Below are 17589 nucleotides of genomic sequence, written 5' to 3'. Positions count from 1 at the left end.
TTTTCTTTTTCACATTCAGTTTTCAATCTCGAAGTAAAATAGAGATTTAATTTTTTTCAATTATTATGAATTAGATTGCATTTATCATAGTGGTCCTAAGGTTAATAAGTTATAGCACGCTCGGCAGGCTGGTTGTTATATCTTCCTATGAGTTCCCCATAAATGCAGTGTGAGGGAAGCATTTTTAAATAACCTTCAAAGTTAATGATTTTTTTTAATATATTCTGTCTTTGAGCTGAGCTGTAAACTTGGAGAGATTACTCTCCACATGTTGCATCCGATACATTCTTTTATCATGTAAAGAGTGGACAGTGCATACAGTCCTATATTACTTCAGTATTTGATGATGACTTTGTTCCTAGTATGCTTTTACTGTAGTTTGCAAATTCACTGATAATGGTCACTTAAAGCCTAGAGTGGTATTTGTCATCTGGATACAGAGGTCTGTTGCACACAAGTGGTTACTGCAATGCAGATAATTTCTTTTTTGAAGTTTCAGCTGTTTTCTTGCTTTTTTTTTCTCCATGTGATAGGAAAATGAAGTGTGCTGTAACTACAAAGAGGAATAAAAGAGTAAAATGCCCAGCCAGGTTGCTTTATGTGCAGTGGAACAACCACAAGAGAACAAGATCTTTTTTTGGCAATCTATAAGCATCGTTTGAAGTACAGGACATATAGATCAAGACATATTCAATAGAAAGCAGAAAAATTTTGTCTTAAACACAAGAGCCCACTGGTGAAGTGTACTCCAAGTGGAATTTAGCTCATGCAGAAAAACAGCAAAATGTTTATTAATGTTAATTTATGTGAATAGGTCCTTAATGTGAGAGAAGTGATACCATACCTTTGTATGATTTTCTTGATGAGAGCTTCTTTCCCCTCGAGTGAACTGCAAAAAGGTGACCCACAGACTGGATTAATTAGGATTAGGTGAATACCGTGACAACAAAGCCTAACACCAGAAGTTTGCCAATTAAGAACAATGTTTACATGCAGGCTTTAAGTTTTTGACCATGGGAGAATAGAACATTTTCAATTCCTCTTCCACTTAAAGACAGGGAAGCAAAGTTCCTCTATGACAAGAAAGGTTGTGCCTACACTGGCCAGGTATGTGGACCTATGGAACAACATATCTTTACAGAGGGGCATTTGGTGCCCAGCTCATCTGTTTTATAGCTGGTTCTTTTCATTGCCTAAGTCAATGTCTGTCTTTGTGAGTAAGGACATTTCTTTTCTTTGCACCAGATTATACAGGTACTCAAAAAAGCAATTACTGAAATTGGTGAAGGTATGAATTTTCTAGAGTAGAATTTATCTGCTGATCTGCATCATGTTCTCCTTGTCATTACTGGTGACATACCTTTGCAGTTCTCAAGTGAACTGCATTCCATTTCTTGATTAATTGGTGTCCTGCAGCTATGAAGGCAACTGTTTAAATTTTGCCTGGGAGTTTTTAATCAGTATTTATTATATGAGAGCACATGATATGGTGCAATATTTAAAAGACAGAGTTGGGTTAATTTAGGACAAGAGACATTCTAGAGAGTCGGTACAATCCTGTTGGGCTTCCAGTGTAGGGATTAGTGGTCATTCAGTCTCCAATGCATTTATTTGGAATGTTTATGTAAGTCTACTTTGAGAATGTGTCCAAAACCCACTGTGATATGTTTTGTGACCATTTCATTTGGAGCTGGACTAAGAGCAATGATGTACTATGCCCCCAGTGCATCAGCCAGTAGGTTATAATGACTAAACTGCTGATGTGAAAAAGATTCAGAATAGTATTTTTCAGATGTGAATGATTGTGTTCTTTCAATTCAGTTTTTCTAGAAACACTATTCCTAATTGCCATATCAATCACTCTCTCTAGAGTCCAGCTCTGGAACATAAGACTAATTTTTACATGACTTTGCCCAGCAAATCTCCAATACGGTTGGTAGAAATTCATGAGGCATCTTGTAACCTTATGTTACGATTGTTCATGTTTGGAGAGCACGACACATCATTCAAATGGGATCTATGAAAACTGCACAACTGTTTGCAGGCAAGTGGAAAAATAATCTTATGCTAAAACATTGGGAGTTCACAAAAGCAGGACAGAACATTCATACTGTTATGCTCACTTTCATACAGCCCAGAGGTACAGATAACTAACTTTTTTACCAGGCTGTGTACATGAAAGGTGTATTTGGCCCCGGATGGGTGTATAAGGTAAATCTGAACTGCATTTCTTGAATCTGCTTGGAATAAATGCCGGTCAGCTCATTTCTTGTGTCCTTAAGCTCTTGGGCTTCAGTCTGGTATCACTTTTGCTATTCCAAACATTCCCTGTCTTGTAGGTTTACACTGGTGTAGACCATCACAAAGTTTACATAGATCATCACAGAATCATAGAATGGTTTAGGTTGGAAGGGACCTTAAAGATCACCTGGCTCCAAGCCATGGGCCGGGACACCTTCCACTAGCCCAGGTTGCCCAAAGCCCCGTCCAGCCTGGCCTTGAGCACTGCCAGGGATGGGGCACCCCCAGCTGCTCTGGGCAGCCTGGGCCAGCGCCTCACCGCCCTCACGGGGAAGAATTACGAAGTAGTACTGAAGAACTGCATCGCGTAGGCTCCCTGGCTGAAACACCTCCAGTGCAGAAGGGAAGCCCCTAGCTTCCCTTCCTTTCTAGAAAACCAAGCCCTGCTCTGTATTGCACTGATGGAAATCCATCTCTGGTGGTGTTGCCCTAGAATTGCAGCTGTGTAAGTAAAAGTATAGCTCTGTTAGCCTGGGCTTACCCAGTGAATGGTCCTGTCCTGAACCGCTGCTCAGAGAGGCAGAATAGCGGTGTTGAAACCTGTGAGCTTTTGCAGGCCATTGTGTCGGTTCAGGCTTAACTCCTGACTGCACACAAGTCCACAGGGCAGGAACGAGACCTAGCTTTTATTAAGTCATATTGCTTGAAACTTTTAAACTCAGCAAGGTACCATCTGATGTACCCTAAGTTCCAACCTTCCTCACCATGTATGCTGGGGACACCTTTCTTCAGCAGGTGCTGAAAAGAGGAAGAAGTTTGAAATTATGTTCTATTATCTTCCAAGAGGCTTAAATCAGCATCCCTGATGACCACTTAATTTTGCATTAATTATAAACTAATCTGTATTTGCTGTTATACCCCTGATTAGAACCATCTCATTTGGTGCTAATATGACCTCTGCAGAGCTGCTGAGTAATTCAGGATGAGAGCAGCGTTTCTTAATCAGCTGCTGGGTTTATCTTTCTAAAACACAATTTCAGGCTAAGTACAGGCTAAGGAAAACCTATCCTGTCACATGTGAAAAACCACAATCTCGGAAAAGCTCTTTTGCTTCTTTTTATTTTTCAAGTGGCAATTTTCAGCGGGAGCTACAGGGTGGAAACGGGAAGCTATTTCAATCAGTGGCAACTTGTATTCCCTGCTTTATTTTTTAATTGTAACACATAAATATGGGGAAAGGGGTGGTTAACACGCTCAGAACAACGGAGAAACACGCCCTTTGCTCTGGCTTGCTTCTTAGTGTGAAGGCATCACTATCTATGTGAAACATGCAGAGAAGAAGTGTTACACGGGGAAGTCTGTGGCTTTAAGGTTACCAAAGGGGCTCTACCCTATGGCCCAGCACCTGGAGACGTAAGGAAAGAAAAATAATTCCTGGATTGTAGTTAGACCAACAATGCCCCGGAGAAGAAATAAGGCAGGAGAGCCTGGAAACCTAAGTGCAGTCTCCTATCTCTTTGAAGCTCTCTGCTAAACCTCGGCACTAGCAGCATGGCTGGGTCCTCTGTGTTATCTCCAGGGAATTAATTTATCCTGAGGCACCTACAGTTAACATCTCTTTTCATGGTCTGTGACCCTGGTGATGTTTCAGACATCAGTAGCTTGAGCTGTTTAGATCAGTGCTTCAGGGTAAGCAGTTGTGAGAGCTTTTTCCTGGCTGGCCGTGGGCTCTGGTTTCTTTACGGCTTTCACTGGTGGCACACTTTGCCCCACGGAGCTGCGCTTACCCTTATCCTGCAATAAGCTTCTGGCAGCTTTGCAGTGGGAGGAAGACTGCTGTGTCTAACAGGCTGGTGTGCTCTTTCAGGGGGGCTTAAATACAGATAAAATGTCAAGCAGCCTGACTAAGTATACAGAATGTGAGAGCGGAGGGCAACCCACACGTAGGTGTCTGATGCCCGAGTCCGGGCGGGCTAATGCTGGGCGTCAGGGAAATGGCCGTGCAGCAGGCTGAATTTCAGTGAGCAGCCTTAACATAAAATACTACTACGGAGCCACAAAAAATGTGTATGTATACTGTCTCACAGGATTCAAAACCCTAAAGCTGCCCTCTGTTCCCGTGTTGTTTCGTCTTAGTTTGGTCTCCTATTTACCCTTTACTATTTGGATACTCACGACAACTTTACCTTGATGGGTCCGAGTTGTTTACATTCCTGTCCCACCCCACCTCACAGCTTGTACTTGAGCACATTTCAGAGATGTGCCCAAGGCAATGAGAAAGGGAAGGAGGGGTAAAAGCACCTGCTCCTGCTGCAGCTTTCCCTGCCAGGCTGCCCGGCGCGCTTGGCATACCTCTGGGCAGCACCTCTGCCTATTGGCCACCTTGGCCTTGTGCTGAGATATGTACAAAAAAAGGCTTTGTGCAACCTTCCCCCCCCCCCCCCCCCCCGCCCCAGGAATTACTCTCCAGCATATTTTTGGTTGAACTTTTCTTCTGATATAACAAGGGAAGCTAAACTACTCCAAGCTGCCTTAGCTGAGAAGGGCAAAGCACCAAATTTAGTTGGAAATCCTGAAATCTCCTAAACAACGCTGTAATGAATACATTGGTTACTGTCTTGATTATCTCCTACTTTGCACTTTATGGATCCAAGAACACCTGTGCAAGGGTGTCCCACTCAGAAGTGGTTTGATCAATGCTACTTCGTTTATAGATCGCAACCTTTTAACCGCTCTGTTTCCCCTTATGCCTCCCCACCCTGCTTAAGCAGCTACGTGCATTCACAGAAGCAAGGTAAAGAGCGTAAAAACAGGAAAATAGAAAGGCAGGGGGGGAGAAATGATGCAATTTTTGAACCTTTTTACCTTTTATTATAGACAGCTACAGCTAAACTTCCTAAGCTTGCTAAGTAGACCTTTTATTTGTGCATCAGAAACTAGCAGAGCAAACATTATCCTGAAGCCTCAGATTGTCCTCTCTGCGCTGTATTTTTCTAGGACAGGGTGTTTAGCTGAAAGCACAATTGCCAGCATCTGGAGAATCTCTGCTTTCACTTTCAAGACTAAAGCATGTTTCTAGCTTTCATGACTAGTAGTGAAAAAAAGTTAAAAGTCTTTCAATTCTTTGTTCAACAAAGAAAGTGAAAGTGTTTGTTTCTTTTTAATCTCATATTTTAAAGTCTACCCTAAAGCAGAACTTGTATTTTTAACAAATGGGGATTAGATGCCAGGATCAGCATGGGGTGCTGTGGACACTGTGGGGCGAGAAGAGCTGCCAGCTCATCACGCAATAGCAGTTATGTGAGAAGTTTCAAACGTTGTCTGCAACACTTAAGTGTATTATATATCACTTTACTGAAAATTGTATACTATGCTCTGTCTTGAGTTACTGGGAGTTCTCCAGTGGTTTTGAATGCTGGCAGCCGGGAGGTTTATCTTTGTCAAGTGCTCTCGGAATAGTTCTGAATTTGGCCTTTATTTTTGGCACATTGTGTGAGGCGTTGGGAAGTATAATAGTTTACGTCATTTATCTCTGTTACAGTGGCACAGTATGTCACTCGGGGAAGGTAAAAGAATGTAAAATATGGGAGTTATTAGACAGTTGAGCCCCATTTGTGTGGAAACATAGCTGGGAAAAGAGATGCCTGAGGAATGTGATGTACCATTTGCATGGTAACGCTGTTGCTGAAAGAGTCAGGAGCACAGTTGTTCCCTCCAGGTTTTGCAAACTAAATTTGAGAAATCAAATACTTAAAATCCACTTCAGCTTTAGAGGATTGCCCAAGATAATAGTGGAAAGGGACTGAAAGGGGCACTCCGTGTACCCAGCAGGCTGGGCTCTGCACAGGGCTGAGCACGCAGCTGAAAAGGCACAAGTAGGAAAAACCTATGCTACGCTGATTCTGATTTTCTAGCTTGAACCCCTGAGACAGTTTGGTATGAAAGACAAGCAATGAAACTGCTTTTTTTTTTTTTTAAAAAAAAAAAAGTGTATTTGAAGTGCTCTTGTGCAGATTCCCACTGCTGACAATCAAGCATATTCCTCCCGCCAGCTGCTGATGCTGCAGGTGTGTCCCTGTCGCAGCCTGGTCCCTCACAAAGCTGAGGCTACAAGGTACTCAGCCCACTTTTATAGAGGGGATGCTACAGCCTGCTTCCCTCTCATGAACATAGGCAAGAATATTCAGAGAACAGGCAAGTATAAGGCTGGTGATAGACATGGGAAACCACCAAGGCTTTCAGGAGATGGAAGAAAGGCAGGAAAAGGAAAATACTATGAGCAGAACAGCTGCACCCATGATTTAGCACAGTTACCCGAGACTATAGGTCTAGACCTTTAGGTAGGCTTCACTGTACTCGTGGCATGTGTGGTACCCTGATGTGAACAGGCTTGATTTAGTTTGGGACTTGTTTGGAATCTCATGCCTCAGCTAAAATGAATGGAAAAAACCAGGCAACAAAAAAAGCACCCAAAGCTGTGCCGCAGTTTGGTAACAGTATGGGTAAGCCGGCAATCTGTAACAACTTCCATACTCACTGCTGGGGAGATAATATTTGAACTAGCTAATGGCTTCGTAGTTGCATGGTACATACCTGTGTTGGGACCCAAGACAAAATGACCAGAAGCTGCTGTTTGCACTTTTGCATTTCGGATGGAAAAAGTAATGGAGATGCACATAGACCACTGTACAGGCATGCATATATTCGTCACACGTAGCAGAACGGGTTTGAAATCTCTAGGGCAGGCTGCACTTTGTATTGCCTCACTGAGAACAGGACAAGTGCTCTTTAACCAGGCAGCGAGCAGCTGGAGCACAGGGGCGAGATTTCTGCATGCCAGCCTCCTAGAATGACTCCTCAAATCAGAGTGGTGAATGCCACACCAAATTTAAACATAAACAAATAAAATTCAACAGGTAGGTGAAATGGTTATTAATAATTTTGTAGAGTTTCTCTTGTCTTACTAAGAAAAATGTTTAAGCTTCAAAACTGCACCTAAAGCTGCTATACAGGCTGTAAGGAGTGACCCCCTTGGAATAACAAAAGTATATTTTATTAGTTAAGTAGTTGACATTCATAGTTATTACAATTCTCAGAGTTATTAAACATGCTCTTTGATTTGTCATGCAAGCTAAGTCTGCTCTGTTTTAATAACCTACTAAACAGTTTTAGTTTGAATCATTCTGGCCTCAAGCAAAATTCAAGATCTAGTTCCTCCCAAGAGAATCTGAGGTCGCAGGGCTCTGTTCGTTCCCATTTGTTTTCTTTTTATTTCTCTGGGTCTTTATTCCTTGCTTTTATTTGCTAGATGAATTCCAAGGGGCTTTAATTAGCTAGCTAAAAAAGAAAATGCACTACTGAAAGGAAGCAGATGGGAATGTGTTTCTTCATGCCACTTGCGCTGCAGGTTGCAATGGCTTGTGCCCTGGCTGAAGGACCGTGCTAGGTGGCTGTTATCCTAACCAGCAATGGAACAGCCCACCTTTTCCCTCTCGATATCCGAATAGAGAGAAGAATTTCCTTCCAGTGATTTCTCAGCCTGTCCTTCTCCAAGTTTTCCCATCCCGCACTGTTTTTCATTCTTCTCCTCCACATTTTACGTGCCTAAGGAAGCTTTCAAAAGGCAATTAAGTACACAATCCCTTTGAAGGTCACTGGAAATCAGAAGATTTTTGGAAGTGCGGGTGTTAGGTGTGAGACTCAAAGTCATTTGCATGTTCCAACCTTACTACATAGTGTTCCCTGAACCATTCTGTTCAGTACGAGAATACTCTGCTGATGAAAAAGGGGAAAAGTTAAGTAAGTACTTGGCACTGTTTTGTTCTGTTCTGTGTGGATATTTTCATGAAATCTTAAAAAAAAAACAATCAGTGAAAAAATACTACTGGATGTTACAATGCTTTTTGAAAACGCCATAGATTCAGCTGCTTGAATTTCAGTTACAGTGCAACAGTCTTCTAAGCCTCACAAGTGAACAAATATATTATGGTTCATTGTGCTATTCTTTCAAGTTCTTGATATCAGTTTTTCACATTTTATAATCAGAGCAAGACTTTCAGTATAGCCCAGACTTAACAACAACAGGCAAAATGGTATAAGAGGAGTGTAGTTTCAGCAACTATTATACATCTCATATATATATATATATATGGGGATATATAAGCATGGCAAAAGTTTGCAGGGACAGGTCATACTTTTTATTAGGGCACCAAACGTAGGCCATAAGCTTCTATTTTGGATGTGAAGAATTTTTGTGATCACATCTCACCATTTTTTACTGTGTCAAAGGTGGTGAAAACAAGAGTTACTGTTCTTCAGGGAGCATCTCAAAATATGTGTTGAAGCAATGCAACAAGCATTGCAAACAATGCCAATTTGGTGGGAAAAAAAATCTCTATTGAGGGAATCCTCTCAATTTTAACCTGTTTCCTTAGTCAGTTGCTAATTATGAAGTGAACTTGCCCTCCAATTACATCCTTTGTATTATCTCTTAGCAGATGAGTAGTCTTGATCAAATCTCACTCTGTAGGAAAATCCAAAGAATTTCAACAAGCCGTGTTTACTTTCTTTAAGGGTTTGGCTTGCAACGCCTTTCAGAGAACTTAGCAAGGAAACCGGCTTGTAAACAATGAACAAAACTCTAAGCATCTTTCAAAATTTCAATATTTTTTTTCATCTAGGATTTCTGAAAATTTAGTAATAAACAAAATTTCTGCAGAAAATTGTGAAATAACTCTCTTTAGCAGTTGGGCTCCAGAATATTCTGTTGTGGATGCCCAGCTACAGTCAGGGAATGCTCAGGGTGAAAGGAAAAGGGTTTTAATAGATGTATCTGGCCCCTCGGGAAACCAGAGCTGCTTCTCTGGAGGTGAAGCGCAAAGCCCTCAGTGGGATTGCAGAGGCTGGGTGGCTGCACGGCTGTGCCTCCCCAGCCCAGGCAGGTGTCCCAGAGCTCTGCTTGCATGGAAACTGAAATACTGAAGTGCCTTAATATCTATCTGCTGCCAAAGAGAGAGAAAGCGTTCCTCTATAATTTTGCACTAATTAGAATCTACAAATGTGCCATTACAAAAGAAACAGATTCGGTATATTAAATGCTATATGCTTCAAGCAACACAATTAGCTAAAACATACAGAGTTTTGTGTTCAATCTCCTAAAAAGTTCTGTGCAAAATGAACTTCTGTAATACCCATCGTCTTAATTTTCAGCTCGTAACGGCAATAACAACCACGATATGTGGTGCTTCCTGGGAATTCATTACCAGTTGGGGTCCCCTCAGTAAGATGCAAAATGGCTTCATTTTACTGTGACCATCGGATCTTAACAACAGCTTGGTGAGTTTATTATTTTCATGTGTAACTCTGTATTTTCTGCCATGTGTTTTCAATAACACATTTCTCCCAAGGACTTTGAATTTCAATTGCAAATAAAATGTTGACAATGCTTTTGGATATATACGTTGTGACACTTATCAGCAAGACATTAGATGGGCCATTTCCCAGCAATAGCAACGTAATAACAGTTTAGCAGGATTTTTTTTGCTATCTGCAGGCAAGATTATATTTATTTTAAATTGATAACAAGGGCCAGGTGGCTGTTTATAAGGGCAAGATATGTATTACGAGCATATGTTTCCTAGGCAATGTTGGCCAGTGGCTGCTCAAGCATAAATTGCTTCCTATTACCACTTTGGATAGGAGGGACACAGTACAGTTCATCTCCATGGGAACACGACATGGCAGGACACCTCTGTGATTACTCTTCGCACTATTTCTAGTAAAAAAGCCAGCCCAGTATTTATTCCATCATGACACTACTAATTGATATTGCGGTGTGTAATTTTGTTGTGTTGTTGGCCAAGGATAAGGAATCATCTCCCTGTACTGTTGTGTAGCGTTCCCAGAGGGCTACATGCTTGGCATGGAAGAAGCAAGGAATTACAAAGTCAGTAATATGGTCTAAAGGATATACAAATGAATCGATGCTGGGGGGGGGGGGGGGGGGGCGGGGAATGGACTTTTTCAATGATCCTAGGGATAGCATCTCCCTAAAATTTAGTTTCTTTAGCTGGGAGAAACAGGTAACATATACAGACCTGCTGGAAATCATTATTAGGTTGTGAAGTTGCAATGAGATTATTTCTGGGATTCTGTTTGTTTCTAAAAGGACAAGTCAGAAGCTGATTACAGCATGGTTCAATTTTTGCTAAACCTGGAGAGAGAATATGAGAAGGAAGAAGGTGAGCGTATTTGTCCTGCCTCAAGGAAGGCAGAAGGCTCTCTCTAAAATCTGCTATGCTATGGCAAAGCAGGAGCTGCTTGCTGGTTTTGTTCTAATGTGCTCTGGTTGATTTTCTCTCATTTTTTTTCGAGGTGTAGAAATAATCGTTCGGTCAAAATGACTTGTCTAACTGCTTGTTTAACATTTTTGTATAATCCAAGAGGCCCCTTTGCTGATGTCCTCTAGTATGCTGATAATGAATCTGTGCTTTAAATCAATTGCTTCAAGTGTATGAGGAAGAAGGAATGAGATATAAACTGAAAACAAAGGACGAGTAGTTCTGTTAACATAGTTTTAAGTTACAAGTTTTTGGCAGGACAGAACCATGCCTGTTTTTTTAACAAAAGCTCTGAAAGACCTGAGCACCCCTTTTCTTGGTAGTATAGTTTGAATTTGCTCTTCCTAGAACGGGAAATAGATTGAAAAGGATGTGGGTTTTTGAAATTGAATTTCTTGAAGTTTGGTTATTCTTTTTGTCTCTTAAGCTTATGTTTTCTGTACTTCATAAGAGCAATGCCATGCAAGGGCTCTTCAGTACAGTGTGGTGGTGCCAGTTTTTTTAAATCCGCTACTCCAAGCTCTGTTCCCCATCTTTGCTGTCCTCTCTTGAGGATTCTCATCATTTATATTCAGCATTCCTTCTTCTCCTCCATCCACCTACTTACACCCAAACCTTGACATCTCTGCCCTGGGATCCACTCCCCAAAACAACTGTGTGTTACTAGGCTGACAGCATGTCGGTGGTACCATGCTTGTTCATAAATATAAACACGGCTCATCAGCCATTACATTCTTCCTGTGAGATGCTTATCCTCAGGTTAAAGTGGCATGTCTAGCTTACACGCAGCAACAATACAAATGTTAAGACTTACCCACAGAAGACCTTTCAGTATTGGCAGTGTAGTAAGGTCCCACACTCTCTACATTTTTCATATCTTATTCCTGCATGGATGCACTGTAAACTAGCACAAAACTAATTGCCACTGTTTGGTGTTTTCCAAAGGCAGAGGGACTGTTGACCTTCCTGAATGTATTGTTTAGATTTGTCTCAATAAATTTAAACTGCAAGCAGGGAGGAGACAGCACTTTATCCATTGGGTTGTTTCATTACTTAACAGGGCACATGTGTTTAGTTCCCTATATTTCTGGTGAGGGCTTAAGCTGATGCCAATGAGTCTTCTTAAAACGGACTATAGGCAACAGAGTCTGGATGATTTTAAGATCTGTAGCAGCAGAGCAAATAGATTACAGTGGGAATACTAGACAAATATAGAAAAAAAGAAGAATGTTGTTTTGAACACGGTAAAGATGGAGAATTGACTGTACCTCCTTACCACGCAGATGCTGTGCCAAGGACAAGCCCAGAGACCTGGTATCAGGAACTTGCAGCACAGCAACACATTTAAGCTTGATGTCTCACAGACTGCTTAAATAAACTAGTGTGGCTGCACAGCGCTGCATTTTATGTGAAAGAGTGAGGCATATCTTTATGCAGATCAGGCTGTGATAAGGTGGTTACTGATCAGCTCATTTCAAAACAGTGTGCTGAGCAAAATGGAGAGTTCGCTTTGTTTTCTGAAAATTAGAGGTTTGAAGTCTATATAAAATTGGTTCTGATTTTGAAACCACCTTGGCAGTTATCAGTTTCCAAATTACTCTTTGAAGAGTGGTGTGCACAGCTGCTATATAAAGAAGCAGGCTTTCTCGGTACACGGCATCTTTGAAAATCAGTTTTTCAAAGATGTTTTTCAAATTCCCCCAAGTTCTCCTTCGCTAACACTTGAGCCAGGTCATTGCGGTGTTTGGGTTTAATTTGCTGGCATTAACAACACAGCATTAGGGGACATCAGAAGGAATCTTACTGTTCAGAAAGGATCTGGGGCCTGCTGAAACCATTCCAGTTTCCCTGGCTGGGTTTAGTGCATGTTAACCAGCTGAAGAACTTCAGCCCTTACTACACAGGTTTACCTATAGATTTCAGAATACCATGACCCCTACCTATTCTACAGGGTTGCAGAAAAAATATTTGCTTGCTTTCTTCCTTATTCTAGTATATTTGTTTTTCTTAATCCTCTGCCACATACGCAAGGAAAGTAAATCTAATTATTAAGTAATCTCACATGCTGGAATACGTTTTAGATTTCTTATCAGCTTCCATTGTGCAAGTATAATCTGACTCATGGGAGAAGAACTGTTATCAAACGTATGTTTCTTTGGAAGTTTTGGTACAAGATAATAATTTATAAAGTTTTTCTACATCTTAAGCCATTATAAGTCATGTTTTGCTCATGCTACGCATGCCTGAATGGACAGAAATAGTGTGTAGCTGGTGGGGCTTTACTGATTTCCCTGATTAATCTTGCAATTCTTTATTTAATTTTTCTATTAAGTGTAAACTATATTAGGTGGAAGGAATAATATAAATCTGCAAAGATTTACCATGCTGCTCATGTATCAAAGTTGTATGTATATGTGGGGAGGATGTGCAGGGGCAGGGATGCCACAGAAGAGCATTAACCATTACAGCTGCTGCAGAGTTACCTGGAAACTGGATTTGTGTGAGACTCTGTTGTAGTTTCGGCTGGTGGGATTAGAGGTTCTGTAAAATGACTAACCTCCGTTTGAAGATTTGCTGCATATCAGGTAGAGGAAGGACTTGAACAGATCATTTTTAACACATATTTGTGAGTGTTAATTGATCGTTTGCTAAAAAGGACACTGGTATTGCCTCAATTGGCTGCCTTTTTTTTTTTTTTTTTCCTTCTTTTTTTCTTGGCTTTTTTTTCCTTTCTTTTCTTTCCTCCTTTTCAAGAGGGAGAACAAACCAAGCCGAGCACTTTTAACTGCAAGGAAAAGCTCACAGTTGTGAATGGAAGTGGATTTAAGTGACTAAGTTACTTCTAAAAGGAATCACAGAAACATCGAGTACACACAGCTAGAAAATGGTGTTAAGGTAAGTACATTAGATACAGAGATGGGAAGCAAAGTCTACAGTTATTATCAGATCAGACTATCTGGAAGGTAACGTGCTTCCTTGCTTAACAAGAGCACCTTTCCTTCTACAAAAGCCACTCGTAGTCATGTGCCATTTTTGCTTCTTTAAAAACAAAGAAGAAATTTTTACAATATCACTTAGAATCATCAAAAGTTTCTTTAAAATGGTATACATTCTGGATGCATCTAAAAATCTGGAGTTTTCTAATAGTTCTAGGTTGTTTTTTCTCCAACTTTGGCTTTCTATTATAAAAGAAAGAGACATTTCTCAACACTTAAAATTGTTCTCAGTATTTACATACTAAGTGTGTAAGCAAAACCAAAAAGGCTCATTCATGATCCCATTATCCGGTCCCTACTTGAGGGTGTCATTTAACAGACACACCACTATATAAATGTGGAACTTGGGTGAACTGCCTGTTCATTGCACTTTGAAGGCAAAGGGTAAGTTGAATTTCCTTTTAATAAATCACAAGGGACTTCAGCTAGAAGGCAAACCTGTTCTTTTTAATTTCTGTGGTCATATTTCCATTTTAAAATGAAAATTTCCTTTGTTAGTGTTTTTTTACTTTGCTTATATTAGCAATTTTAGTAGATGAGGAGATGGTTGAAGGACACCAGATTGTAATGACTGATGAAGGTCATTAAAACCAAAGAGCTGTTTTTTCCTTTTTGCTGTATAACCGCTCAGGACTTTGACTCTGCATCATAATCCAATTATGAGCTGGATGCAGTGGTCCATTCAAATGTAATTCCCTGAATGATCAGCACCAGATGAAGAGTACCTGTTGTAATTGCATTTCCTTATCTCAGGGATGTTAAGTATTCCTAGCTACCTAAGGTAGGTTTCTGTTAGAGACTTTAATAATCTGCTCTCTGAGTCATTGGCCAGCATTGTCAGAGGTGTCTGCTAGCCTTCAGTATAGCAAAGGGTAAACAACCTGAGACACTTTAGATTCAACACATGAAACTTTTCGTACAGCATGTGCGTTCCTAGGCGGACTTGAAATTTCCGCTTGTTAAAGTGGAATAGGAATAGAGACGCTGCTATTAAACAGATTCTATATGCAACAAAATGCTGAAATTCATGATGTGATTGAATATTCTTATGTTCAAGAGTATGTCCCGCTGAATCAATATTGAGACATTCCCTTTGAAAAACAAGTGAACTTTGCCCTCAAAAATAGTTGATATTGATGCAGATTTAGAATAATGTCAAAAGCCTTCTACGATGGAGTCAGTCTGCAAGATAGAAACAGTCCTTTGTTTTTTTTAAACTCAGTCCAGTTTTAGTTTAGCCATTTTATAAATGGTAATAATAATAAACTGATATTTTTATTTTGCTTGGCTTATATGCTTTAAGACAAATACCTTGTTTTAACTGATGAACCCAGGTGTTAATAACCTTGCAGCATTCAAGCCAGCCAAAGTTTTATTCCCAACTCTAAGTGGAGCCGATTTAGAATGTATTATGTGTCAGTTACAATATTCAACTTTTTAAGGATAGAGGTTGTTAAGACAGCCTCTCTAATTTGTGCCAAAAGAAAAGTTAAGTCGTGGGTGTTAAGTTAGATATTCTGTGTGAGAGTCAACCCATCAGGGTCATCTCATTAGAAAGGAATACCCATTCTGGCATCTTGAGCCTTTCTTTATCTCTCATTATTTTAACCGAATGATGCCAATGATTAGATATCTCCATGCCATAGTCTCTTATAGCCCATCAGTCCAGGTTTTATAACTGCATTTATAATGCTGCATAGCAAAGCTGCATTGTAAATCCATGATCTATGTAGTTCCAGAGTGCTTTTTAGTCATGGTATCTCAGCACTGAAATTAAAACTCTACTTAATGTTCTATCTGAAAGGATAAAATAAGATGAATAGGCCTATTGCCAAACAGCAAAAATGTATTTTCTACAAGACTAACTGACATTTTCAAGCTTGTGGAATTTTGTTCAAAACAAGATAGGAATGTCAATTGAGCTATAAAATTTTGCCCATGTGGAAAAACCCTATCACTCCACTTATTTCAAATAAATGTGTTTCAATAGTACTGTGCTTAAAGAGATTGCTAACTAGCTCTGAACCACCACAACAACCACTGTAACAGATTGTGCCTTTCAGGTTGGCAGGAGATGCATCTATGTTTCATTGAGTGATTATAGCCCTTACAGACAGCTAATGGCTTAAGCGTGATCGGTTGCATCTGAGCCCATCATTTCTCCGGGATTAATCCAACAAATAGTCAGTGATAGCAAAAAGGATAATTTATCTTCACTACTCCCAAATGTGTGGCTGTCGTTTGGTAATGAGCATACCAATCTCCATCAGTTTAGAAACAGGTTTGTGTGTAAGCCTTGCAATGGTAGCAGAATAAGTCTGGGTAATCTCTTATACCTAAACTATAGGCTTTATTTAAACAAGGGAAGAATTGTAATTTTCAAGAAGGGATGAAGGGACGGGAGAAAAAAAAAAGTGTTCTGTTATATAAGCCGATGCCTACAATTTCTTACAGAATCATTACCTGACAAATCTGTGGGGTTTCTTACAGCTGGCCTGAGCAATCATGTTGTCTTACTCGTCCTACATGCTCACAGCAGTAGCTGCTTTGCTAGTGACTTGTGATGCACAGCATAAAGGTCCAGGGATTCCCGGGCTGCCTAGAAAACATGGCCTGAAAGGACAGACATATCTGCCAAGTAAGTACACTTCCCTTTTTTTTATTTTTTTGTTTTGGTTTTTTTTTTTTTTTTTAAGAAGTCCTTGTCACGAAGGCTGCATGAATAAAAACAGTTATAATACAGAAGGACATGTGCCCTCAAGGAAGGAACTGCATTAAGCAGAGGCAGGAAAACTGAATGGAGGAAATGGTCAATTAAGTATTTTTTTTTCCTAAAGTATAGGCCTCCTCTCTTCTGGTAGAGGTGAGGAAATGAACAGGTTATCAATATGTAAACATGTAAATATTATATATATATAAATATATATATATACACACACACAAGTCTTTGTACTTCTTTTCCATTGACTTTCCAAAAGGAATTGCTTCATTCACTGCAGAAGCTTTTAAGGATGAAAATAAATATTAATCAAGTATTTACAAGTGCAATTAAAAGGAGTCTGGCATGTTTCTCTAGTATTCAAAGATGGTATGTGCAAAAGTATTCTGGTAAGGAGCACACTTTGCACTTTCAAATTTTCTAGGTAGAAATTTTTTGTTCGGGTCCATTACCAAGGCTAAAGCGCTATCAAAATTATTCATAGATGTAATGCATTTTAGTTTCAGATTAATTTCCATTTTATCCTGAGGTTCCCAAAATATGCATCAATTGGAAAGAAAATTATGCATCCCTTTTCCAGGGGATCCTATGAGACCTGGAACCCTGATGGGACCTCCTAGAAGAGGCAATCGTCCTTGGACACAAGGTGAGAAAGGAGCAAAGGGGATATTGGACCAACACGTGAAAAAGGCTGATGTCCGTGTAATGTTCTGTTGGTCAAATATGTTGTTTTCTACAGTCTGTGAAGTGCAGTGAGAGCTGCAACACTGAAACTCAAAGAGAAGGAGATGCAGCGATATTTTGTACTTCGATACTGCCGTTTGTTTTAGTTGTGAATAATGAGAACACGATCATGGGAGCACACTAGTAACTATTCTACATGTAGGACCTTTGCTACCCACAGAAATTTGTATGAAAAAAGTATCTACCTTTCCAGTGAGTTCCCTTCTGCAGTGAGCAGTGCTGGATGGACTGTATTTTACACAGTCTATGCAGAAACCCTGCTATACCAGTGTTTATGGGTACCATTTAAAATAAAATCCCATGGTAAAAGCACAAAGCATCCACCTAGCAGATAAAAACCAAAATGGCATGGTGCCATAGGAACTGTTCCCTCCCCAAAATCTCATTTGTTCCTGTTCAGTAACAATTATTAGAATGAAATAAGAGGAGTGGCTGGGGGGTTCAGCCTGGAGAGGAGGGGGCTCAGGGGGGGCCGTATCGCTCCCTGCAGCTGCCTGACAGGGGCTGTAGGCGGGGGGGGTCGGGCTCTGCTCCCAGGGAACAAGGGACA

At 40.3% G+C, this 17589-nt stretch overlaps 1 protein-coding gene across 10 annotated transcripts in view; it reads left to right on the top strand.

Moving 5' to 3' along the window:
- LOC102047611 (pulmonary surfactant-associated protein A1-like) overlaps window positions 1-17589 on the top strand; it is a 34612-nt gene that overhangs the window by 10237 nt on the left and 6786 nt on the right. For 5 of the 10 annotated variants that reach the window (XM_027817224.2, XM_055720877.1, XM_027817223.2 and 2 more), the window contains 4 exons: window positions 9451-9576; window positions 13335-13475; window positions 16067-16214; window positions 16825-16941. In XM_027817224.2, coding sequence (XP_027673025.1) covers window positions 16082-16214; window positions 16825-16941 — 250 coding nt within the window. In that variant the 5' untranslated portion in view covers window positions 9451-9576; window positions 13335-13475; window positions 16067-16081. Of the gene's footprint in view, window positions 1-9450; window positions 9577-10299; window positions 13166-13334; window positions 13476-16066; window positions 16215-16824; window positions 16942-17589 lie in introns of those variants that run through there. The other 5 variants (XM_027817228.2, XM_027817227.2, XM_055720881.1 and 2 more) reach the window with 3 other exon arrangements.

This window comes from Falco cherrug, chromosome 9 (genome assembly GCF_023634085.1).
Source record: "Falco cherrug isolate bFalChe1 chromosome 9, bFalChe1.pri, whole genome shotgun sequence".
In the NCBI taxonomy this organism is placed as follows: domain Eukaryota; kingdom Metazoa; phylum Chordata; class Aves; order Falconiformes; family Falconidae; genus Falco; species Falco cherrug.
This window is presented reverse-complemented; position numbering and strand designations above follow the sequence as displayed.